The sequence below is a fragment of the Triturus cristatus genome, chromosome 4_1, assembly GCF_964204655.1.
Source record: "Triturus cristatus chromosome 4_1, aTriCri1.1, whole genome shotgun sequence".
NCBI classification, from domain to species: domain Eukaryota; kingdom Metazoa; phylum Chordata; class Amphibia; order Caudata; family Salamandridae; genus Triturus; species Triturus cristatus.
The window spans coordinates 892,084,489-892,110,379 of NC_140585.1; the positions used below are offsets into that span (position 1 = coordinate 892,084,489).

The following is a 25,891-nucleotide window of genomic DNA, read 5'->3' on the forward strand; positions in this document are numbered from 1 at the left end:
TCTACACAGACAACCCCGAGACAACTCTGCCAAAGGTCGGGGCTCTGTTGGAAGATTTTGGGGCAATCTCCGGTTATCTGGCTAACTCCACGAAGACGGAGGTTATGTGCTGGAACATAGGTCAGTGGAGAGGGGCCATCAGTAATAAATTTAAATATCTTGGAATTGTCATTGTGAAAGATCTCGAAAAAATTCCATCTATCAATGTAGAAAAGATAATAAAGGAAATTGATCAGTTGTTTGCAAAGCGGAGGAATCTCCCTTTGACCATCTTCGGGAGGGTGAATTTAGTTAAAATGACCATCCTCCCGAAATTAACCTACCTGTTCAATGCAGTTCCTCTAGGTTTCCCTAAACACTCTATCTCCAAGGCGCAAAGTAAAATCAGGAGCTTCACCTGGGGTGAGAAGGGTGTTAGGCTTTCCTGGAAAAAACTGAGGCGTCGCCTAGCTAAAGGGGGATTGGCCCTCCCAGATATTCGGGGCTATCTGGTTGCCTTTCAATTTAAGGCCATTAGGATGCTTTTAGGGGAACCAACTGCATCTTCCTGGGGTAAGGTGTTGGGGGAATTGGTCAATTCTGAAGATCGGGGGAATAAAGTAGGGTTTCTCTACAAGTTTGGCTCACCAAAATTCTTCAAACGAGTAAGGTTGAAGGTGATTAAAAATGCTTTGGAGGTCTGGTATTTCATCCGTTCCAGATGTGGGATAGGCTACTATTCCGATCAGGCTCCGATCTGGGACTCCCCGGGGACCCCCCCCTGCCTCCAGGACAGCTTGGCTCTCCCAATTAAAAGAGCTGGGGTCGAGACTTGGTCTGAGTTGGGGGACGAAAATGGTATACATCCTTGGGAGGTATTGAAGGCAAGAATTGGTCTGGGGTTTTCAAGATTTAAGTTTATCCAATTAAAATCTTGGTTTGAAACAGAAAAGGAGAATTTAAGGGGTAATGGAGAGGTGGAAGCTGCTCTAAAAAATATTCAACATCTGAAGAAGGAAATCTCCATATGGTATAGGCTCCTGATCAACGCAGATGATGTGGGTATCCCTCATCAGGCGTCAGCTTGGAACAATTCACCTTTTGAAGTCGATATCGGGAATCTCCTAGAACCTTCCATGACCCTGCTCTATAAATACACCAAATCTGCTAGTCTGAAGAAAAACCACTTTTTTGTCACCAATTGAATCTATTATACTCCGGAGAAGATCTCGAAATTCGCCCCTAATCCTGAACCGAGTTGTCCCAGGTGTTCGCTCCCCAAAGCCAATGACATACATATTTTTTATGATTGTCCCAAACTTGGACTATACTGGGAAGGGGTGTGCAGATATTTATGTATGTCTTTTGGAATTGATATTGTGCTGAATGGCTCTCTGATTTTCTTTGCTAATGATCAGGTGTCCACTGCCAGTATGGCTCAACCTGATAGAGGGCTGTTACTATGTCTGATTTTGTTGGCCCGAAGGGAGATCTGTTTAAGATGGAAGGTACCCCTCCCTCCGAAAATCGAGGACTGGTTAAAATCCGCACTTGCTATGGCCCGGCTAGAATCCTTGAGTACCAGCCCTAGCCTCTCTACACTCTGGGCACCCTTTATACGTTTGGGTCAGGAATTGAGACGCCGTTGATTCCATTTTGCTGATGTTAAGGGTCGAAATATCATTGTCCTATGATTAACACCTAAATCCCGGACGACATAAGGGGATTGGTTGGATAACCTAAACAAGCGCAGGCGGTCGGAGGGCGCCTCATCATTAAACTGACCAGCTACGTCCTGCAAATAGTTTATAGGTGAGATGAGGACAAAAAAAAAAAAAAAAAGAATCGGGAGAAGCCCAGAGGTCTAATAATAAAGAGCGAACTGCTGGAGAGGGGTGCGAGAAGAAGGGGAATGACAAATACTGAGAATAGAGACATTGAACAACAGAGGAAGAATATATGACCGAATGAAGCGTGAGGTGAAGAAGAGGTAGAGGTGAGTTTTAGTAAGGGAAGGCCTCCATTAATTCTCTTGAGAAGCATTTTGGCTATTTAGTTGATTTATGAAGGAGCGGAAGAATTGGAATCAATAGTAAATGATAAACAGGATATGTGCTGGAGAATCATGAGTGAAAGAGGATGGGTGCCAATGTAGGTCTCTTAGTACAGGAGTGATATTGTCAAGTAATTTCTCCGGTCTCGGTCTTCTGATTCTGAGCTGATCAAAGTTGCAAACTATCTAAAGCTTCCATTCAAATGTTGTCATCTGGTTTCTCTGAATTCCATTGATCTTTTCTTACATCTTTATTGGCCACCGGGGGAGCCGTCCGAGGCAATGTCTGCAGCCGGCCATCTTTGCTCAGCCATCTGCAGTTGTGGTGTTCCTCTCCCTCCCCTGCAGCCTTTCTTCCTGCAATCATCGGTAATGAGCTTACAACTGAAGTCCAGGTTCTCAGTGACTTCGTTGAGTGAACCTAGGGTTATTTTTCAGTCCCACGTAAAGCATTTTTACTGGACATGTGATGGTATACTTTGATGGGCTTACAGTTGAAAATCTGCACAATGTGCCAGAAATGTTATAGAGCTGCAAATGATTTTGTGTATTAGCCTGCGTTTTAATTAATGCATATGTCTTTAGATGACAGTTTCTATCGCATTTGATAGTACAGTAGCACAACTATAGGCCCAGATCATAAATAAAGACCATTTACCAAGTATTATTTGAGAACAGTGATAACAGCTATATGTGACATGTGATACAGACATAAGGCATATTATGCATTTATAATAAGGCTGATCATCTGATTGTGAAAACGACTTTATGTAAATATATATATATGGCTAAGAGGCGACATTCACTTGATGCATTTTAATTAGTATTTCTTTCATTTTTCAACAGACAAAGACAATTTGATGGCCAACTCCCCTGATTTACACGGTACTATACTTTCCTTTCATTTTTATGCAACTATTTGGGCTTAATGTATTGATGAGGGTAAACAACCACTACAACGCATGCATTACAACGCATGCTTTTATCCCGCATGCCATTACAACGAAAATGGCTTGCTGCAGGAGGTATAAGGTGTTGGATTTAACTCCAACACCTTCTCTACTGTTGCACAGACTGGAGTTGGAATAGTAAATTATACTATTCCAAACTGCAGAAAGTTGGGGTAAAAAATTGTGTTGTAACGGCATGCCGGGTAAAAGCATGCGTTGTAACGTCGTACAACCTTTGACGAGCAATTAGTAACCATTGCCATTAGGGAGAAATGGCCTTAGAGAGAGCTGCCCTTGGGGTCTTTTCCTGAGTGAAGGCTGTCGTTGGTGAGAAGTGGCTTGAGTGAGAGCTTCCCATCCTGAGACAAACTGTGAGTTTAATTTATATTTCCCCATTTCTTTCCCACTTGGTACTGGACCAGTTATGTTGATATTATAATTTGAAAAGTTTGGCTTTATCAATGATATTAGCGATAAGAGCTCTCTGAGGATTGTATTGCATTTCTCAGACTGCTGATAACACTGTGACTGAGCAGTGTCTAGGATCTTTAGGGCAAAGTAACTAGAGAGGGCCTGAGAGTGCTCAGGGAGGGGAGATCCAGGTTTTCTGGCAAAATGCTGTGAGAAGGTGGATCCACCGGTGAGAAGGGTATTCAGAGGATAGAGGTGCATATCGAGAATGAGAGTTCTCAATAGGCACCTGGGCATTGAGAGATGGAGCATGGTAGGATGGGGTTGGCATTTGTTGGGGGTGCTGCAAGTATGTGTGTCAGACAGCAGTAATTTCTATGATGTTGACAACACCCAGTTGCATTGTTGTGAATGGTGGAGATTTGGTGGTCACCTGAATTTGGCTTGAGATCTTGATAATAAATCAGCAATTGTTCAATAAGCCAAGACTCTGTTACAAGGGGAGGTGGTAGACATTTGTGGTAGAGGGTGTATGTGGTTTGAATGAGGAGAGAAATATGGTAGGTGTGATTTGGCATTGCAAATTCTTGGTAATGATTGAGTAGAACATTGGGGTTTCTCCTACTGGCATGCTAAAAAGCAGTAGATGGGGAACCTAGTCTGAAAGTGTTCCTAGAATAAGCCTTTATGCCAGTGTGCTTCATGTCTAGGTGAAGAGGAAGTGTACCGGGGAACCTAAGACATTAGAGCAAGTAACTGAGCATGTTCCTCCTCTGCCTTGAGACGAGCACGAATTGTCTAATGGCGTAAAAAGGATTGTGTTCCGTTTTTGGTCTCATTGATAGAAGCAGATGGCAGAGTGAGGAGGCCTTCTCTCTGTGATAGGCCAGACAGCTCAGACCCACAGAACGCTGTTTTACACTGAATACCAAGGCCCCTTGCTGCTGAACAATATAATGCAACAAATGTGGAAGATTTCTTGCAAAATCCATCTGTGTCCCTGAGTGCTTTTGTAAAATGTCTCTGGCGTGAAGACTCAATGCCCCAGAAGGTCTCCTATACCAAGAAAATCAGGGATCTTTCAGAGTCAGCCCCCCACCCACAAAGTCCCCCCCAAATGAAGCAACACCAGCCATACATTTCGACTACTTACCAACATATCAGCTGTACCCTGGAGATGTGGAATATGAGTTTCATTTAACGCAGCTCTTAAGATCATTACTGTATGCATCTTTAATTTGTATTTAACCTAAGTATTCATTAACGATCGCTGTAAATACACAGTGGGCACAATAACAATAGATATCATTGATGCCTTTGTTTGTTAAACAAGGCCCTGCCATGCATTGAAGTCATCACAATGTACAGTGCAACACATTGAAAAAGTATTAAGAGAAAGAACATTCCCCTCAAAAGTAAAGACTTTGAAAAAGTTAGCATGCATTTAAGAACCTATCCAGTTCGTTGTCCCCAATTATACTAGAGTAGGAGTTAAACAAGTAAAATAATTCAATCGTGCAATGGGTGGGACATGAGTTTTGCTGGGTTTAGGGATATAAAACAAATCAATATTTTTGTAGGCAGATATTTTTAAGGTTGAAACAATGTCTATATTATAGCATAAATCATTTTTTCACACATTACCTTTTCAGATAAACTACATAGTTATGTATAGCTCTCACAGAGAGTCATTAGCGTGAACGACTGTTTTCCAAATCTAGCTATGATGTAGCGCTAGTGGGTACTAGAACTTGTTAACCACTGCTGCCTGCTCATAAAGAAATTCCAGGCTGTTCTCGTTGTGCTCTCTGAGAGCCCGTCAGAGCAGCGCTGGAAATCGGTGAGCACAGGGTGGCACAAAGGGTGATGGTGATGGGTGGCAGGAGGCCTTGTTTGTTTTTTTTAAATTCGGAACAGGGAGCGGCTCATGTTATCTATCGTTTTCCCATTACCTACCAATTGAAAGCAGGGGCAGATGATTTTGGGGGCCACACATATACAATTATAGATGAGTAAATAGTGAATTATGGGGTTATTTTTCAACTCATGGTTCTAAGTGACATCGTAGACAACTCGAGCTTCGCTCTTGTTGTATATGTAATAGATGTCACTCAGAACCCCTTGTTAAGCAACATCCCCCTAATTCCCTATTATTCATCTACAATTCTATATGTGGTGTATGTCTTCCATTGGAAGCCTTCATTATGAGACAATTTGGATCGCAATCTGGTTATTCACTGCATTGACATCACCAAAGTGGTTAACAACTGTTGTGACGTTTCCAAGGGAAAGCACTGTGTCCCCTTTGGTCTGTCTCCTTGTCTGGGTCTCCAGAGACCCAAGTGCCTTAGAGGAATGGCAGTCTCGTCTGCTTTATACTGCCTTTTCTGGGTCTCCACAGACCTGAGGGAGGCGTGAGAATGCATTCAGTACTGTTCCCTCGCCAACCTCCTACTCCCCTGTCACTGCTGGTCTCTGAACACGAGCACTGAGAGAAGAAAGCAACCTGTGCTGACAAGCGCTCTCACAGAGCCACTGTTAGCACAGTGGTGGATCTCTGCTCCCAGTGTGAGAGCGGGAGCACAGCTTTTGGCTGGAAAGGTGTGGGATTGCACACACGGTAGGTGGCAGGAGACTAGGTATTTTTTCACTTGGTTAGAATGGTGGTGGCGGTGGGTGGCAGGAGGTCATCTATTTTTTATTTTGTTTGGTGGAGGGGAAGGGTATCTTTCGGGTTGTGGGCTGACTGGCAGGAGTCCAGCTTTAAAACATTTTTTTTTAATAGGTACCCCTGTTATTCATCTGCCCCTGCATATCTGTTTGAAACTGGGGCGATGATTTGGGGAGCTATATACCACATACAATTATAGAACGGTAAAATGTTGTAAACTGCAGAGATGTTTTTCGTCTTGGGATTGAGAGTGACAACATAGACAACTCGAGCTTCACTCTCATTGTCTTTTAGATGTAACTCAGAAGCCCTTCGTTACACAAAGAAAAACATCTCCATAACTCACAGTTACCCATTTATAATTCTATATGTGTATTGAGATGTTTTGCACATGAAATTTGTCATTGATAAACCAAAGACATAGTGGGTTATTGTGCCTACTCCATGAAAACAAAAAACAATGATGCTTATATTAATTACTTAACAGATGCAACCCAAATAGACTTGCAGAAGTCTACATGCATGCTCTTCCGAGCCAGGACAGAAACAAAACATAACACAGCATGTCAACTTTAAGAAAGACAAATTATGTTCTTGAACTAGACCTACTGTTTGAATCACAGCAATTTCCTCTTATATCGTGCCCTGATGGTGCTCCTCCTTGATGCTTTCGAAATTAGTTTTTTTACATGCACTTAGGGACATAGTACAGTCTTCCGAAATCAGGAAACTATTATCAGTGATCTAGAGCAGAGGTGAGGAGGAACATAAGTGGCCCAATCTTCGGATGTAAAGGTCTTTAGATAGAGATTAAGTGCACCGATAGGCAATCTCAGGGATCAAGGAGGGAAGGACTCCAGGAAGCAGCTTGCAAAGTTACAGGAGCACACACCATTCCTGTTCAAAAGGAACCTGTCCTACTAGTACAAAGGGCATGACTTCCAGTTTGGCGTACAGGTTACTCGATCACAAATGTGATGTAAATCCTTCCGGCCTTATTAAAAATGCATCCATGCCTTTAAAAATCATAACAATGTTACGAAACCTGCAGGTCCAGTGACTTGAATAATCTACGTGACCTAACTGTGACCCATAAACTGGTATCAAATTATGTGATCCTGAGCAAATATTTTAAATAACCGAGCTGCCATTTTCTTCATTATCACATATGAGAGCACCTTCAAATACGTGAGTTCTGCATGTTTGCTATACAAAAACCTCTTTTTTTTGATTTAATAGACTAAACTTTTGTTTTTATGTATAATAAGAACCTAGCCCACTTATAGGGTACACATGAACCCTGACTTGTCTCGCCATCACGAGTGGGCGAGTAGATGTTTCGAGGCCTGACATTATGTCCTAAGACACTTGCAGTAAGGCAATCTGTCACGTTTGTGATGGGAGTAACCTATAGATCAAACTGTAAATCAGGCCCAGAGTGTACTTAGTCATTAATATCTAAGAAGAGCAGCATTTGAATTGGTGCCTGGATGCAAAAAGGACTGAACTGGAAAGACACCTGTATCGAAAGATAAGGGGACCAAAGAGTTGTTGAGGTCATACAATGGGTGATGCAAAGTGGTAGGGATAGATGACTGAGGAAGTCGGTTGCATGTTTGTGTACCCTTGAATGTCAACAGCAAACAAGCACATCCCCTAAACTGATAGTCCACCATCAGATTATTTATGTATTTTTGTCTTATCTAGGCTCTGTTTATACATAAACTTAACTGTTAGCGCTTTGGTAAAGGGAAAATCCAGAAACTATAAGGCTCTAACCGATGGACTGAGTTCCAAGATTGAGCCTGGTCACAATTCATACACAATCAATAATATGTGAAGCACATTAAGTTCCACAAAAATGTATTCCGTTTCAAACCATGAAGATTGATTAAAAGTTAAAGGTTTACAGAAGGCCCAAATCATCAGATAAGTTGTCATTCAAGATTCAAAATGTGTATGATTCAGTCAATATGCAGTTGATTTGCAAATCAAAGCCATTAAAATCTTATAGAAAAGAGGATGATCCCCTATAAGGATCCCTCTATGGAAAGTCAAAAGGAACATTGAAGTTCTGCTCTGAATCTAAACTCTTAAGTTTCTGTCTCAGTCTTCATCTGAATCTGAAGTACACAGTTGAGCTTTGCACTATATTAAAAGAACAATTCCAATGTTTTCCACACCTTCACACAGATCTCAGGAAAGCTGTCCAATCAGGCTATAGCAAGGTGATACAATTACATAGTCAACAGATTCTCAAGTCTTTCTCATGAGCTTCTCTCTGTGTCCTTCAACCTTACACCATCTGTAACAAAATTAAATACATGAACTAATCCGCACACTGCAGCTGTGTTCTTGAATGTGCTATTCATTAAACCATTCCATGACAATCATAAGGAAAAGGAAAACATTTTTCGCATGGGAAAGTAAGAGAAAGAACATCACCTCCATCAGCATTAGAAATACTGCTTTCCTAGAAATAAAATGTTCATGTGTTACAGAGCAAAGATGGCAACCAACATTAGCAATTTTAAAATGTAGAGCTACATTAGCGAATGCCAATTTAAGTGTGAATAAAAACAATTTCATTCTAGAAATACCATGTGCATGTTTATGTGTTACTGTCAAGTTAATGCAAAAGAATTAATATAAAAAAACTCATTCATACCCAAAGCAGTGTCAGCACTCTTTACAGGTTCCCAAACAATTGATATAGATATCTCTTAAACAAGTTGCTATATTACATCTAAGACCACAAGTGAACTGTGGAAGATATATTTATAGTGAAATCTTACTGAAGAGGATGAAGAGCATAAGCAAAGCGAGAAAAGAGGAGTCTCCAATCTTTTCAATGCTGAGAGTGTAATAAAGAATTTTACGATTGATAATACCCCTAATTCTAAGTTGCATGTCCAAGACACCAGCTGTTCATCCGGGAGTGGATGAACAGCAACCATCTGAAACTAAACTCTGATAAAACAGAGATAATAGTCACCAAAAATCAGTTTGACCTCTGGAGTCCCACCTTCTGGCCCAATGAGATGCCCCCCTCAGAAGACGGTAAAATGTCTTGGCTTTTTCCAACTTCACAGAATTGAGAAGATAAAGAAATTTCTTACCACTGGCGGCTTGGTCCAAGTTATAATTGCTTTAGTCATGTCAAGAATTGACTATGCCAGTTCCCTCTACTTGAGTCTTCCTAAACATCTTACGTACAGGCTCCAGTTGATTTAAAACCAAGCTGCTTGGCTTATCTATTAACTTCCCAAACATTGGCACATTTCTCAAGCGACAAAAGATCTTCCTTGGCTCTCTGTTGCACAGCGATCTATGTTCAAAGCATGTTGCACTATCTTCAAGGCTTTGCACACGAATAGTCCAGCTTTTATCGAATCTCGGCTCCATAAGTTCTCCACTAGGGATTTTAGATCCTCTCATCTATACTATTTAGTGATTCCTCAATTTATGAGGAATAGGAGTGGTGGAGTCAGGTTCTCAGTCCCTGCTCCCCATGTCTGAAACTTCCTGACTCTGGAACGTAGGTCTTCCTCAAATTATGGAACGTTCAGACATTCAGACAAATGGCTCGTTAAGCAAGCCTATTAATAAGTATTCTGAGTCATGCTGAGACCGTTACCTAGCGCCAAGAGTCTAATGGATTTGCGCTCTATAAGTTACAGTAACATAACATAACAAAGATGGATCAGCTGTCTTTAGATAGAGTGTGTCTTTATTTCAGGTAGAACAGTATATTTCCTTAGCCATCAAGTGCCTGCATTCTCACTCCAGCCTTCCTCCAGCAACTATCCATACACCTCATCACATCCCAAACATCTATTACATCCGATTAATCTAACAGAAGGCTCTACCACATGAACAGATACCACACCCCATTCCACAAACAAATGAAACAACCAAGCAAAAAACAATAAAACAAATTTGCAAATACTACAACAACATACTCTTAAATGATATAAGTACAGTCTTTCCTTATAATAACATAAATAAATATTGCACCCAACATCCAAAGGATGATTGCAATTTCTTTGAACAATGTGGCAAATATGGTACAATCCTTAGGATGTTATGGTATATGAAAGTATTACACAAAGTCTGAAAGATGTTTGGGTTTTCTGACACACCTCATACTTTTCTTCTAGGTAGTATTAGGATAATTTTCTCCAAACACATTTTTGTTTGATTGGGCAACTTTTCTGCCTGACAGATCAATGATTTTCAACAACATTGCCATATAATTTGACAATCCAAGTTAAAGTCCATATTCTGTGATCTTCAGTTTTTACTGCATTGTGAAACACTTTACTGACATTTATAGGAGAAGAATAGTTAGACAAAGTATGACCAAAGACAGATAGTTTGACTTTCACCTCATCACCACACTTCTCCGTAAGGCCTTTGGTTTCATTTCTCAAATTTACCACTCTATTCAACTCTATTTGCTTCCCCATCCTCCAGTCTTCCTTTTTCACAAGAGTATTGTACCTCTTAAGATCCTGAGAGCCCAAACATTTGTTATCCACCCAAACCAGACACACTAAAGAGTTCACCGCTCTTCTTTTAAAAATTACAAATAGGGTGGCCCCAGTGGTTGATTGTGGAGTCAGCCTACACATCCTGATCTTTTCTACTTCAGTTTTCAAGCACTAATGTTGGCCAACAACCTCTGAATGGTTTTCTTTATTGAGCCTTTGAAGCATTCCATTAGTCTCTGGATGGTAAAGAAAGGACCTCTTGTGTTTTATTTCTCTTCCAGAATGAAATATCTTTCTCTTTCTAGACCAGTTAGACATCATTGTCAGTCAACATAGTTTCATGAAAACCTACTCCTCCAAAAACCTCGTCCAAAAGCTCAATAACATCGTTAGACTCTATAGTATGGGAAATAGTATATTCTAGCCAAGGTGAAACATATCAGCAACAACTATGATATACTTATCCACACTTGTGATCTTAATCGGACCTACAATATCTAAAAATATATCTTGCGAAGGCGCTTTAGGTAAACTCCTAATAACCATTGCCTTAGGTATCTTGTCACTTTTGGTACATGCCACACAGTTCCTCACCAATCTCTCTACCTGGATGCCCAGACCAGGCCACCAATATAATCCTCTTGAGTCTTTCTTTGGTGTTCATGGTTCCTGGATGACTCTCATGCTCAAAGTCTATAAGAATTTTCCTCAGCCTCTCATGAGGAACAAGCGTTGCAACTCTTGTTAACAAACCACTCCTATGCAACATCTCATCTTTAACATGCCAAAAATCTCTCTAACATCTCACTTTCCTGTCATTGTACCAACCATTTTTAAACAACCTATTACCTCTTGAAGAACAGAGTCCTTATTCACCTCTGCCACTCACTCATCCTCTTGTATAATGTATTCCCTGATGATGTAAGCATCAAATCTTCCTTGTACATATAATCATTCTCATCATCAGGCTGTTCTTTCCCACAGAGTCTAGACACATAGTCAGCTAGACAATTTTGTGCTTCAGGAACACTACACTCATCAAAGCCGTAATCTTGAAGTACTACAACCCATTTTCTGATATGATCAGAGGTGGCATAAATTCCCTTCTTCATGAAAGCCTTTTTAACCTTTAAGAGGTTTATGATTTGTCTTCACCTCAAATTTGCTTCCCCGAATAAATTCCATTTGTTTTCTTACAGCCCAATGTAGAGCTAACACCTCTTTTTCTAGAACTATAATAATTGGCCTCAGATCTCTTTAGGCTCCTAGAAATGAGAAAAATGGTGCGTTCAACACCACAGCACACTGCAATAGAAATACACCCAATCCCTTCATGCTGGCATCTGTTATCATGACAATGGAGTCACCAGGTTGAAAGGTCTGGAGATAATGCACACTGCTAAGAAAATTCTTCAAAGCATTCCATGATGGTGCGTTCAACACCAAAAACAGACTGCAATAGAACCGCACTCAATCCCTTCGATCTGGCATCTCTTATTATGACAGTGGAGTCACCAGGTTGAAATCTCGGGAGACATTGGACACTGCTAATCCAATAATTTAGCACATTACATTTCTCCTCATATGAAGCATTCCACTGAAGTACACACCCTTTCTCAGGAAGATCATCTTATGTGCCTTAGCTATAAAGTTGGGAATAAACTTGCTATAGTATTCACACATCCCTAAAAAAAATGCTACTTCTTTAGAACTGGGACTGGACATTCCACAGATAGCACTCACCAAACTGGCTTTAGGTTCAATACCACAAGACAAAATCTTGTGGCTAAGATACTCTATTTGAGTGTGTCAAGTACCAACACCTGAACTCCAGTTTCCACGGGAGCAGATGCAATTTTCCTCAATCCCCAACACCGCTACAGCGAACGTCTATGCTCACTAGCAGCAACAAGGGGATTGGGAAGAGAAAGAGAGACTGCCACTGCTTCACTTCTTCTGGACTGGACTCAAGCAATTCTTCTTGTTGACTCCTGAAACAAACACCATGTAACCACTAAAACAGTACTCTACCACCCTCCGTTAAACTACGTCCTCTAAGTTACCTGTCATTCCACAGTGGTTTGCTGCTCTATTATGTTTAGTGTTGATCTATATGTCTTTATCTGTCACTATTCTGTTTTGGTAAGGTGTGTGTATCTTGTAGACTCCTGAAACAAAAATCACATGTAACTTCTCTAATCTCTTATCTTCCCTGTATTATTCTAATGACCTGTTTTACACCTGTTACTGTTCTCTTTCTTAAGTCCTTAATAATATGTTTCAATAATTATTATTGCTGACTGCACGTAGATGAAATTAGTTCCTTTATTATTTTCTTCTTCTTGTCTTTCAGCAAAATATAGGTACGCTACAGTTGGTAAGTAAAATTATATATATATATATAATTATATCTACTTGACTTATCCTTGGAGAATGAATGTCTTTTCCACGGTTCATTATGAAATTGTGTAATTCCAGTAAAAGTACTCGTAATGTTATGTCTGTCCTCAGTACTGAGATATCTGCTACTTTGTGTCACCACACATATCTCTTCTGTAAATCTTTATAAAGTCTCTATTAGTTCTCACTAAATGCGCTGAGTTCTACTTGACTTGTAGCTTCAAACTATATCTTCTACTTGCGTCTAAATGCTTCAAGTCTAACACTGTTTTCAGTTCATCCTCTGCTGACCCAAAAACGTTTCAGAACCAAAAGGCATGAGCGGGTAATGCTTCGTACCCAATCCTTCAAGAAATATTTTGGAAAACGATACTCTCTAAGCAAATGTCTGCAATGATTCTCCAAATGACACTCAGCTCACAAGTTCAGGAACCTCCTTCTTCAAGAATCTGGTATTATCGAGGGAAAAGACAGAGCTCACAGAGAAAGCTGCCTCCCCTCGAGTTTAGTCAGTTGAACTGCACAGCAAATATCGAGAGCGAGCGCTAGCACAGCTGCGGCCGCTCTCGTGCAGAAACACTAGACCTGCAATCAAAACATCGGTATCGGGTGGCCATCTTGGAATTCCACGACCGCGAGTTTAACAGAAATTGCAGCCAAAGCGAGACTAGAGTCAAGGAAATGGCTCTGCGGAGTCTAGAAATAGATGAGACAGGGACTCTTGCAACTAGCCTCGCGATCTTTTGGAAATTTTAAGAATTTCGCCTGATCACTCCTGACAGTACCTCCCACCAAGGCCCCCTTCTCACCCTCCTTTGGCTTATTAGGATGAGACCTATGAAACTCTCTAACCGATTTGGGAGCATGCAGATTGATCCTAGGTTCCCAGGTTCTCTCCTCTGGGCCATAACCTTTCCAATCCACCAGATAATACAACTCTCCTCTTTTAATCTTGGAATCTAGAATTCTTTTAACCTCAAACTCCTCTTCAGACTGAACTTGAACCGAAGCTGGTGGACCTCTAGTTCTCAATTTAGGGGGATTCCTTTTCAGCACGGAAAAGTGAAAGACCGGATGTATTCTTAGCTTAGTTGGAAGACGAATCTTAACACTTACGGGATTCACCATTCTCTCTACCTGAAAAGGACCCAAAAATGAGATACAAACTGAGGACCCTGGTCAGAAATGACCACCTTTGGAATACCATGGGCCCTGACTACATGCAACGTGAACAAGGTGGATAATTGAGTCGCATTAGGAATTGATTTCAAGGGGACAAAATGACCCATCTTAGTGAAATGATCTACCACCACCCAAATTGTGGAGTAACCCTGACTAGAGGGTAGATCTACAATGAAGTCCATGGAAATAGTATGCCACGGATAAGGAGCTGGGGGCAAAGGTTGCAACAACTCTTGTGGAGCTGACCTCGAATATTTCCCTTTAATGCACTGTTCACAGGATGCCACATATTGTCTCACCTAAGCTTCCATGGCGGGCCACCAAAAGTCTTGTTGAATTAACTACAGCGTCTTCTTAACTCCTTTGTGACCTGCCAGCAATTCATCATGAAAGTGTTGAATCACCTCCGTACGGAGCTCATCATTAGGAACAAAAAGATTCCCATGGTAATATGGCTCTCCATCCTTGATCTTTCTTCCAGTTCCTTCTTTAACCCACAAACTCAATTCTTCCTTGGAAAGAGATCTCCTGAGGAATAATCAGCCCTTTCTCTGTCTTCCTTTCATCTTCTCCGGTGTCAAGACGAGACAAGGCATCAGCCTTTCCATTTGCAGAACCAGGCTTGTAAGTCACCACAAAATTGTAATCTGCAAAAAACGGGGACCATCTCAACTGTCTAGGGGTGAGTGTTTGAGTTTATTTTAAAAATTGAAGATTCCGATGATCGGTAAAGACAGTCACTTCATGCTTTGCCCCTAACAGATAGTGTCACCACTCTTGGAATGCGTCCTTTACTGCAAGCAACTCCTTATCTGCAATGGAATAATTAATGTCTGCTGCAGTTAATTTTCGTTATCTATAAGCTACTGGATGAAGTTGACCGGTGCTTTTGTGTCTTTGTGACAGTATTCCTCCTATAGCCAAATTAGATGCATCAGCTTCTACATAGAAGGGCTCTTCAGGATTTGGATGCTGAAGTACAGGGGCAGTGATAAAGATCTTCTTGAGTCCCACAAAAGCTTCCTCAATTTCTGCATTCCATTCAAATTTGGTCTCTTTCTTCAATAAACGAGTAAGTGGTCAAAACTTTTCAGAGAATTTGGGAGCAAAGCGCCTGTAACAGTTGGCAAAGCCAATGAAGCTCTGCACCTCTTTTACATTTTGTGGGGAAGGCCAGTCCTTAATTGCCTTTACATAGGCCTCATCCATGGAAACATCTTCTGGCGACAATACGAAACCCAAGAACTCCACTTGGGTGGCATGGAACACACATTTCTCCAACTTGACAAAGAGTTGATTTTCCAACAATCTGCTCAAGATAGCACGTACATGCTGAATATTTTCCTTCATGTTAGCCGAAAAGATGAGAATATCATCAATGTACACGACTGCGAAACGATCCAGAAACTCCCTCAACACATCATTGACAAAGTGTTGGAAAGCCGCTGGAGCGTTGCACAGGCTGAAAGGCATAACTTGGTACTCAAACAAACCCAGCTGGGTTCGGAATGCTGTCTTCCATTCATCACCTTCCGCCATGCGCACTAAATGGTAGGCCCCTCTTAAATCCAATCTTGTATACACTCTTGCCTCTTTCACCTGATCCAGAAGTTCAGAAATTAGGGGCAATGGGTATCGGTTCTTCTTAGTGACAAGATTTAAAGCTTGATAATCTATACACGTCCTAAGTTTGCCGTCCTTCTTAGGAATAAAGAAGAGTGGAGATGAGACAGGGACGGACAGATAAATCCGTTGGCCAGATATTGATCCACATACTCCTTAAGATGTTGATTTTCTGCTTCAGACAGTGCATAGATCCTACTGCAGGGCAACAAAGCTCCTGACTCCAACTCGATTCTGCAATCATACTCCCGATGCGGAGGTAGTTTATTTGCTTCCTGTTCATCGAAAACTGGGGCCAAGTCTTGGTATTCTTGCAGAATTTCTTGAACTTCCAAAGCACAGATTGACTGAGTCTGACTGGTCAAACTCATAGATAGTGATGTCATATGGTTCTCCAAGCTTCTACCATGACAATGTTTCTTACAATAATCTGAATCCATTTAGATTGACCTCTTGGCCCAGTCAATCCTTGGATTATGTTCTGTAAGCCAAGGTAACCCCAACATGGGTTGAAACTGAGCTGCATCAATTAGACTGAATTTCAATATGCTTAGATGGTCACCAGGCCCTCTCATGGAAATTTCTTCGGTGTCATGCACAATGGCGCCCGAGGAAAGATTGGTACCATCAACAGCACAGACAGCTTCAGGTCTATCCTTCTTGAGAAATTGGATCTTCAACGACTGGGCAAACCTGATATCATAGAAATTACCGGTAGCCCGTGAATCAATCATGACCGATATCTTATTTACTTCTGAATGACCAAATTTTATCCGAACAGAAATAATTAGGTGCGGAGCAGAAGATTGCAGTGTTGGCGATGAATTGAGAATCGGAAGTTGACTTATCAATAGCTTCCACCAGAGCAACTCCTACTACTGATGGAGCCTGTCTTTTACCCAAGTATTATTTTTGGGCATCTTAGGGCAATCTTTGACGAAATGCCCGGAGTTACCACAATACATGCAAAGTTTGCCAACTCGTCTCTTCTCTCTTTCTTCCTTAGACAAAGGTCCCTGAACTGACCCAATTTGTATTGGTTCTTCGTCGCCTGAAATCTCTTTAGGTTTAGTATTTTCAGACTTCATTCTGTCGAATCGTGGTGAAATATATCTCACATCCTTGCGTCTTTCATTCCTTCTCTCGCATTGGCTTTGGTCAATCTGCAAGACTAGATCAATTTATTCAGAGTCTTCAGTAGGCCGCTTTGGAATTTGTGCCAACCCATCCTTTAACTCATCTTTTAGTCCTCTATAGAAGATGGCAGCTCTCTTGGCTTCTGGCCAATTAGTCTCTACAATCAATTTAATAAATTGGGCCAAGTACGCTACCAAATCTCGATTACCCTGCTTCAAGTCTAAAAGTTTGTTATCTATAGTTTGAGAGATAGATCGTCTGTCAAAGATGCGTTAAAATTATTTTTTGAATTCATCGAAATCATATAGGATGGGATCGTTGTTGTTTACCAAAGGCATAGACCAGGCCACCGCATCTCCGCTCAGGTAGGACAATATGAAGGCCACCTTAGATTGATCTTCTTTGAATATAATGGATCTACACAAAAAGTGTAGAGAACACTGAGTAAAACAAATTTGGGCTTTTATGTGGGTCCCCACTAAATCTTTCAGGTGCTGCTAGGGGTATCGTGGGAGAGATTGCATGAATAACCTGGGTAGTCAACTCAGTAGCAGAAGGCGCTGGAGAGAAAGACTGAGACTTATTTTCTTTGGACAGAGGGTGCGATAATACAGAAAATTCTTCAAATCTTTGACGCAAATAGTGGGACTCTTGACTAGACTTTCTCGCCTCTTCCCTAAGAGACTTATTCTCTGCCATAGTATCACTCAATTGCTTCTGTATTCCATCTAACACTGATGCTAAGGCCTTAACATCTATTCCCTCTGCCATCCTGCTCGGGTGGAAGTTTGGGTAGAGGCACTTCAATCTGTCAAGTACCATCACCTGAACTGCAGTTTCCACGGGAGCAGATGCAATTTTCCTCAATCCCCAACACCGCTACATCGAACTTCTATGCTCACTAGCAGCAGCAAGGGGGAAAGGATATTGGGAAGTGAAAGAGACTGCCACTGCTTCTCTTCTTCTGGACTGGACTCAAGCAATTCTTTTTGTTGACTCCTGAAACATATAACACCATGTGACCACTAAAACAGTACTCTACCACTACTTCCTCTAAGTTACCTGTCATTCCACAGTGGTTTGCTGCTCTCTTATGTTTAGTGTTGATCTATGTCTCTTGATCTGTCACTATTCTGTTCTAGTAAGGCGTGTGTATCTTGTAGACACCTGAAACAAAAATCACATGTAACTTCTGTAACTGCTCTAATCTCTTATCTTCCCAGTATTATTATAACTACCTGTTTTACACCTGTTACCGTTCTCTTTAAGTCCTTAATAATACGTTTCAATATTTATTATTGCTGACTGCACGTAGATGAAATTAGTTCTGATATATTTTCTTCTTCTTGTCTTTCAGCAAAATATAGGGACGCTACAGTTGGTAAGTACAATTATATATATATATATATATATATATATATATATATAATTATATCCACTTGACTTATCCTTGGAGAATGAATGTCTTTTACACGGTTCAATATGAAATTGGGTAATTCCAGTAAAAGTACTCATAATGTTATGTCTGTTCTCAGTACTGAGATATCTGCTACTTTGTGTCACCACACATATCTCTTATGTAAATCTTTATAATGTCTCTACTAGTTCTCACTAAATGCGCTGAGTGATACTTGACTTGTAGCTTTAAACTACGTCTTCTACTTGCGTCTAAATGCTTCAAGTCTAACAATATTTTCAGTTCATCCTCTGCTGACCCAAAATCGATTCAGAACCAAAAGGCAGGAGCTGGTAATGCTTTGTACCCAATCCTTCAAGAAATATTTTGGAAAACAAGACTCTCTCACCAAATGTCCGCATTGATTCTCCAAATGACACTCAGCTCACAAGTTCAGGAAACTCCTTCTTCAAGAATCTGGTATTATCGAGGGAAAAGACAGAGCTCACAGAGAAAGCTGCCTCTCCTCGAGTTTAGTCAGTTGAAGTGCACAGCAAATATCGAGAGTGAGCGCTAGCACAGCTGCGGCCGCTCTCGTGCAGAAACACTAGACCTGCAATCAAAACATTGGTATCGGGTGGCCATCTTGGAATTCCGCGACTGCGAGTTTAATAGAAATTGCAGCCAAAGGAAGACTAGAGTCAAAGAAATGGCTCTGCAGAGTCTAGAATAGATGGGACAGTAACTCTTGCAACTAGCCTGGTGATCTTTTGGGAATTTTAGGACTCTCGCCTGACCACTCCTGACAGAGTGAGACTAAATTTACAATATCTAGCTCTTAACGTAAGACCACACTCTTCCAGTTTCTTTAACACCTCTAGAACTCTTTGATTGTGTTCACAAACATTTTTTCCAAAAATGAGTACCTCATCTTTTAGATTTTCGCAACATCTGCATTCCCAAGAACACTCCTCATAACCATTATAAAAACAGCAGTTGCTGAAATGAGCCCAAAAGGCATCCTTAAAAACTTGTGCGTGCCAAAAGGAGTGATGAAAGCTGTTAGGTCTTGGAAATCCTGACGCAACCGCACCTGACGACATGCAGAGTTTAAGTCCAGTGTCAAAAATACTGTGCACCCTTTATCAAGGACCACATTGCTGTAATGTTGGAATGGGGTAGCAATCCACTACCACACACTTGTTAAATTCACACAAATCCACACACAACCTGGTATCACCACTAGACTTATGTGCCATCACAACATGAGCTAACCATTCTGTAGCCTATAACTCTCAATTATCCCATTGGCCTTCAACTTCTTGAGGTCTTCCAACGTGGCCCCTCTCACCATAATGAGGATATTCCTAACTTTACTGACATGAGGCGTGGAATCCCTTTTGAGTTTAATCTTTTGCACATACTCTTTAAGACATCCTTAAACACTTCACTGTACTCCTGTTCATATTCAGATCTCTCTTCTATCTGAGCCACCACCACCACCACATTCTTTTCTCTTAACCTGACAGTGAATGCTTGCTGGGATCAGGATATACCTGCAAATCTCTCTGATAGAACTGACAAATCAGAGAGTCCCCTTTCACTGAGACATTGATTCTTCTTGGGGTTAATCTGTCTTTAAAGAAAATACAGCATTAAAATAACCAATTAACTTAATTTGTTCCCCTCCATATCCTAAGGGGTGAATATTGGGTTTAAACAAAGACACCTTTCCCTTCAGCTGAATTTCAAAAACCTCTCTGAGAATCAAAGTGATTTTGTCACCTTAGTCAAATAACAATTTAATTGGTGCATCATCAGTCAGCACCTTTTTGACATGCCCATCTTTCACATAGCCACAAATTTGCACAGCAATTTCTTCATTGTCCTCCTCATCACCTCAAAATACTTCACTGACTTTCTTGCATGCCACACCTGACCTGCAATACTTGGCGAAATGACCCTTCGTGTAACAAATTTTACAAGTAGCTATCGATCCGACACTATCATTATCGTACATACGCCCCTGTGATCTACACCTAAAACACACCCATCAAAACCTTTGATATCTTTAACTTGATCTTTATTTTTGTTCTACACCTTCACTTGAGATTTTGTGGTTAAGGCAGGTGTCCTTTTTTTATCTCCTCAACGCAAGCTTTACTCTGCTCACATGACTTAGCAATGACAAGGACTTTCGATGTGATGGATTATCCTTTTACCATAAAGTGTCTTTAGCTTTCTCCCCACAGCAACCTAACATGACTTGATCCCTCAAACGTACCTCACAGTAGGCCCCAACATTATAAGATTGGGCCATTTTTCTCTCTTTTTAAAAATAAATTTAAAAATGATATTTTTTTAATTAAATTAAGCCAGAATGAATCAGTTCACACACCCTATTGGCAAGTCAAAGGGCACACAATTATTTATAAGCAAACATTATTATAACCAACAGAAAAAAAACAGCAAGTGAGCTGGTAAAGGAGAAAAAAAACAAGAAATCAATCAATGACAGACTCATAATTACAGTGCATGAGGGGGAAACTGAAACAAAGCAACATCAAAAGAAAATTAAGTACATTTAATCTGCGCAAAATCATGATCATTGATAACTCTCAATCCTCAGATCCCAGATGAACCATGTCCATGTTCTATCAAACCTCCTGAGCGACCGAGAACTTCTTGCTCTAGCCAGAGCCTGTTCCATATCGTGTATTTGCCGGGTGGTTGCCCAACACTTGATAGCCATCAGGGGAACTGCTGAAACCCGGGATCTAGCAATGCAGAGTCTGGCTGAGAAGTATAGACAGAAGCTGTCTTAACCCAATATCAAACTCTATTCTGTATCCCAGCATTATTTCCATAGGAGTAAACGGGCGTTCATATCCTAACCTTGCAGGAGCCAATTATAACACCTTTTCTCAGAACATCTCAAGGGCGAGGCATGCATATAGCATTTTGAGAATATTTGCTGCTTGACATCTACACTTGGGATAGCTATTTTTATCTGGACAAATATTCGCACCTCACCTACTGAGTTTTTCTGGTGTGTAATATAAAATGCATACGGTCTTACATTGCTGCAATTTTAACTTAATAGAATGCACAGCGCCCTCAATCGTCTCTAGGGCTCGATATAGTTCAGAAAGTAACACCTTCTGAGAGAGCACTTTGCTCCATTCAGCTGCCAGGCGAAGGCTGTGATCGCTCCTATGCGCACAAAACCCTTGATAAGTCATATTAACGGACAATATCTGTTTTGTTTTAAGGATGTTTGACAAAATAACGGAGCGTTCCAGATCGATTGACACCTTGCCTTTAGTGTGAAAATAATTCCTCAGCTGTAAATATTTTAAAAAGTGATGACGAGGGAAGTCAAACTTAGTTTGTAAGTCAATAAAAGTGTGAAAACCATTCAAAATGAAAAGCCCAAATCTCAATAAACCGGACTTGTGCCACACTTTACAGAGAGAGTCATGAAACACTCCTAGAAACACTGCTAGCCCCCGTGCCTCTACGATAATTTTAGTAAGCTTATAGAGCACCTGGCCCACCTGTAGCCCCAGATAAAACTGCTTATAGCCCCTTTTAGCTCCTTAAAAAATGTATTCGGGACCCTTACGGTATAGCCCAAAAAAGATACAAACATTTTGGAAGAACATTAATTTTAATGACATTGCAGCAAACTGTAATACTTATAGGTAGCTTGTTCCAAAACCACAATTTTAAAATGACAGATTATGGGCTCATAGTTTAATTTAAAGATCTTATCAATCTTTTTTTTTTTTTTTTTTTTTTTTTTAAACCGTTTATTGCATTTTAAAAAGGTTACAAGTATGGGCCTACAACCATCCGGCCGGCCGCTAGAGTGGCAGAAGCATATGACATACCTACAGTAAGAGTCTCTTGGCGGTGCAGATTGGTAAATCAGGAGATATCAATAGCGCAGGCCACATAACTCCAAGCCCACAATACGGTTTCCTTTTTTCAAAACAGAACAACACAAAAAACCACACCCGCAAGGCAACCCGCCATTCGAAGTGACGGCACGTGCTCCTTAAGTGGGGGACTCCGACCAGCAGCCAAACTCTGAAGAGGGGAATGGGAAGAGATCAGGGACTGGGGAACCACATGCCCACGGCTGAGGGAGGGGGTCGGCTAGGGGGACGGAGCTGGTGAGGCAGCCGGTAGCAGTGGCGGCTCACAAATACCCCCGCGATAGGCGTTCCAGGGGCCCCAGATTTTCACCCACGCCCCAGGCTTACCCCTCGCCACATACACTACTTTTTCACGAAACATACACCAATCCATATGTTCTTTCCAGGCCAACACCGCCGGGGGCCTCTGGGATCCCCACAATTGAGCAATGTCACGCTTAGCTATCATGTATCCCAGAGTCACCCACCGCGTCTGCGGGACCGAATAGTCATTTGGTTCCCACACATTCAGCAAGCATCTCCTCGCTTCAGGCAACAGCGCGACACGCGTCACCACACGCAGGACCTCATGCACATCACGCCAGAATCGCTCCACCTTTGGGCACTCCCACAGAATATGCATGAAAGTTGCCAAGGCACCACAGCCACGCTTACACAATCCGTCACCAGCAAAGCCCATACGTAGAAGCCTTGGCCCCGTCACGTAAACCCGGTGGAGGATCTTAAGCTGGACGAAGCGAAGGCGAGCCGGGATGGCCACCTCCTTCGGAGAGGCCACCGCGGAAATCCAGTCCTCGTCATCCAGTTCCAGCCCGTCGGCAACCCAGGCCTCGCGGAGACTAGTCAGCAGGCACGATCTGTCGTTGATCAGTTTTTTATATATAAGTTAGATCGTGCTGTCTGGGACATGGCCATCCAGCACTCTGTCCTCCAGGGGGGAAGACTCCGGAATGGACGCGACATCCGGGAAGACGGAGCCCAGCGCGTGGCGGACTTGTAAGTACCGAAAGTACTCACTGCCTTGCAGCTGAAACTCCGTCTGCAGCGTCTCAAAAGTTTTGAATCCCCCCCTCGTCCAGAGGTCTCCCACTGTGCTGATTCCGATCGTGTCCCACTTCTCGAAGCCCTTCGATGTCCACAGGGAGCCCAACCTCTCAGACGCATATAGCGGTGACGCCCGGGTCAAACGGTCCTTCCACCCCATAGCTGCATTAGCCGCGTGCCAGACACGCACCATGACACGCGTCGGTCCCGTCAGACGGGAGTCGGGCGCGCCAGAATAGAGCGCTCGATTGTAATCGCCACCGGGCAGGAGCATCTTGTCCATTTCAAATGCCGGGTTCAAGGCGGGCCCGTAAAGGCCATGATTAATTGCAGCTAGCTGGGAGGCCCAGTAATACCGTTTAATGTCCGAGAGGGCAATCCCCCCATCGTACCACGGGAGTGTCAATTTAGCCAGGGCAATACGCGGCCTCCCGTCCCAGAACAGGCGCCGCTGCAGGCTCTCCACCTCACGGAAGTAGCGCGCCGGAACCAAGTCCATAGTGTTCTGGAGCGCGTACAGAAAGCGCGGCAAGGACATCATCTTAAACAAGGCCGCTCGGCCAAGCGGCGAAAGCGGAAGACGCCGCCAACGCGCAACGTCCTCCTTCAAGCGCTGGAGGGGGGGTAGCAAGTTCCGCTCGTAGCGGGCCTCCGGGTCTAGAGTAATATATATACCCAGGTACCGGAACCCCTGGGAGGCAATCTGGATCGGGCAGTCCCGTGGTAGGGCCGGAGCCTCCCCGGAAAGCACATATACGCAGGATTTCGCCCAGTTGATGACAAGGCCTGAGTTACGACCGAAGGAGCGCAAAACATCAACCAGGACAATCAGCGAGTTACGCGGGGAGGCGAGATACAATAGGATATCATCAGCGTAGAGGGACACGCGGTCCTCATGCTCGGGGGTCCAGCGGAGACCACGGATAGAGGGGTGCCACCTCAGCCACTCCGCCAAGGGCTCCAAGGCCAGTGCAAACAGGAGCGGCGACAAGGGGCAACCCTGACGCGTGCCCCGCCCCAGCGCGAATGGGGCCGAGACTCGCCCATTCACCACCACCTGCGCCAATGGGCCCGAATACAACAATTTGACCCAGCTAATGAATCCCGGTCCAAATCCAAATTTCGCCAGCATCGCCCAGATGTATGGCCATTCAAGCGTGTCAAACGCCATGGTGGCGTCTAAGGACGCCAAGATGGCCGGCTCCCGCACAAACGGGACACGCGCGAGCACTCCGTGCAAGCGTCGCAGATTAAGAGCCGTGTTGCGATGGGGTATAAAGCCAGATTGGTCTTGGTGGACCAAATCGCCCACCACGCCGACCAGCCGGTTGGCCAGCACCTTGGCGAGGATTTTGGGCTCCGCGTTCAAGAGCGAGATAGGCCTATAGGATGTAACCCGCTCACGGGGTCTCCCCTCCTTGTGGATCACCACGATTGTGGCCAGACGCTGGTCCGGCGGGAGGGAACCCTGCGAGTGGGCCGCCAGGAACATCGCGCGCAGGTGGGGCGCCAGTACATCCGGTCGCAGCTTGTAAAGCTCGATGGGGATACCATTGGGGCCCATGGCCTTGCCGGATGCGACCGAGCGAATAGCCAGGGCAATTTCGTCCGAGGTGGGAGGAGCGTCCAGCAAATCCCTGTCCTCCACCGTAAGGGAGGGCAGTGCGATGTCCCGAAGCAGGGCATGGGAATCTTCCTCCGAGCAGGGAGAAACCGGGGAGTACACCTCGCGGAAGTAATCCGCGAAGCAGGAGACAATGGCTTCCGGCTCGGTGACACGCACACCATCCATCCCCTCAATCAAAGGCACCACACGACTCGCTCTCTCCCTCTTGTCCAGCCACGCAATCAATTTACCAGCCTTATCACCCACATCATACAATCGCCCCTGTTGCTCTCTACTGAGGCCCCTGGCCGCCTCCGTGACGAGGGCCCCATAGGCCGCCTGCTTGAGGTGCAGAACATGCAACTTGGCATCCGTTACCCCGCTCCCCAGGTCACCCTCTAGTTCCGCAATTTCGGCCTCCACCCGGGTTACTTCCTCCCGCTCGCGCCTCCGGGCATGGGAGATAAAGGAGAGGGCCTCCCCTCTGAGAACTACCTTAAAAGCCTCCCACAGGGAGATGGCCGAAGGGACAGACCCCACATTCTCATCAAAATATCGCTGTAAGGATTTGATCAAGTCGGCACGAATAGTGGGGTCGCGCAAGTACCAAGCATTGATTGGAGCCACCCTGCCCTCCCCCCTCGGGAAGACATCGAAGTGTAACAGTAATGGGGAGTGATCTGAAATACCCCGCGCCAGATGGCACACCTCTCCCACCCTCCCAGCATAGGCCGCCGGGACAAGGATGTAATCAAGCCGCGAGAGGCTACCATGGGCACCCGAGTGGAAGGTGTATTGCCGCTGTGCGGGATGCTTTAGTCGCCAGCAATCCACCAGGCCCAATGTATCTAAAAGGCCGGACAGCCACGCCTGTGCCCGGGGGAGGTCCCTGGGGGGATGACGATCCATAGACCCAGAAGCTACCGCATTGAAGTCCCCCCCAACCACCAGCAGGCCACCCGGAAGGTCCAGGAGGAGGCGCCCCAGGTCCGCAAATGTAGTAGA

The 25,891-nt window shown here is 43.4% G+C and overlaps 1 protein-coding gene across 5 annotated transcripts in view; it reads left to right on the forward strand.

The window, feature by feature from the left end:
• Positions 1–25,891, forward strand: part of LOC146855745 (NACHT, LRR and PYD domains-containing protein 5-like) — a 561,293-nt gene that overhangs the window by 205,857 nt on the left and 329,545 nt on the right. For 4 of the 5 annotated variants that reach the window (XM_085653658.1, XM_085653661.1, XM_085653659.1 and 1 more), the window contains 3 exons: positions 2,879–2,917; positions 12,911–12,934; positions 18,257–18,280. In XM_085653658.1, coding sequence (XP_085509784.1) covers positions 2,879–2,917; positions 12,911–12,934; positions 18,257–18,280 — 87 coding nt within the window. The remainder of the gene's footprint in view (positions 1–2,878; positions 2,918–12,910; positions 12,935–18,256; positions 18,281–25,891) is intronic. The other variant, XM_085653660.1, reaches the window with a different exon arrangement.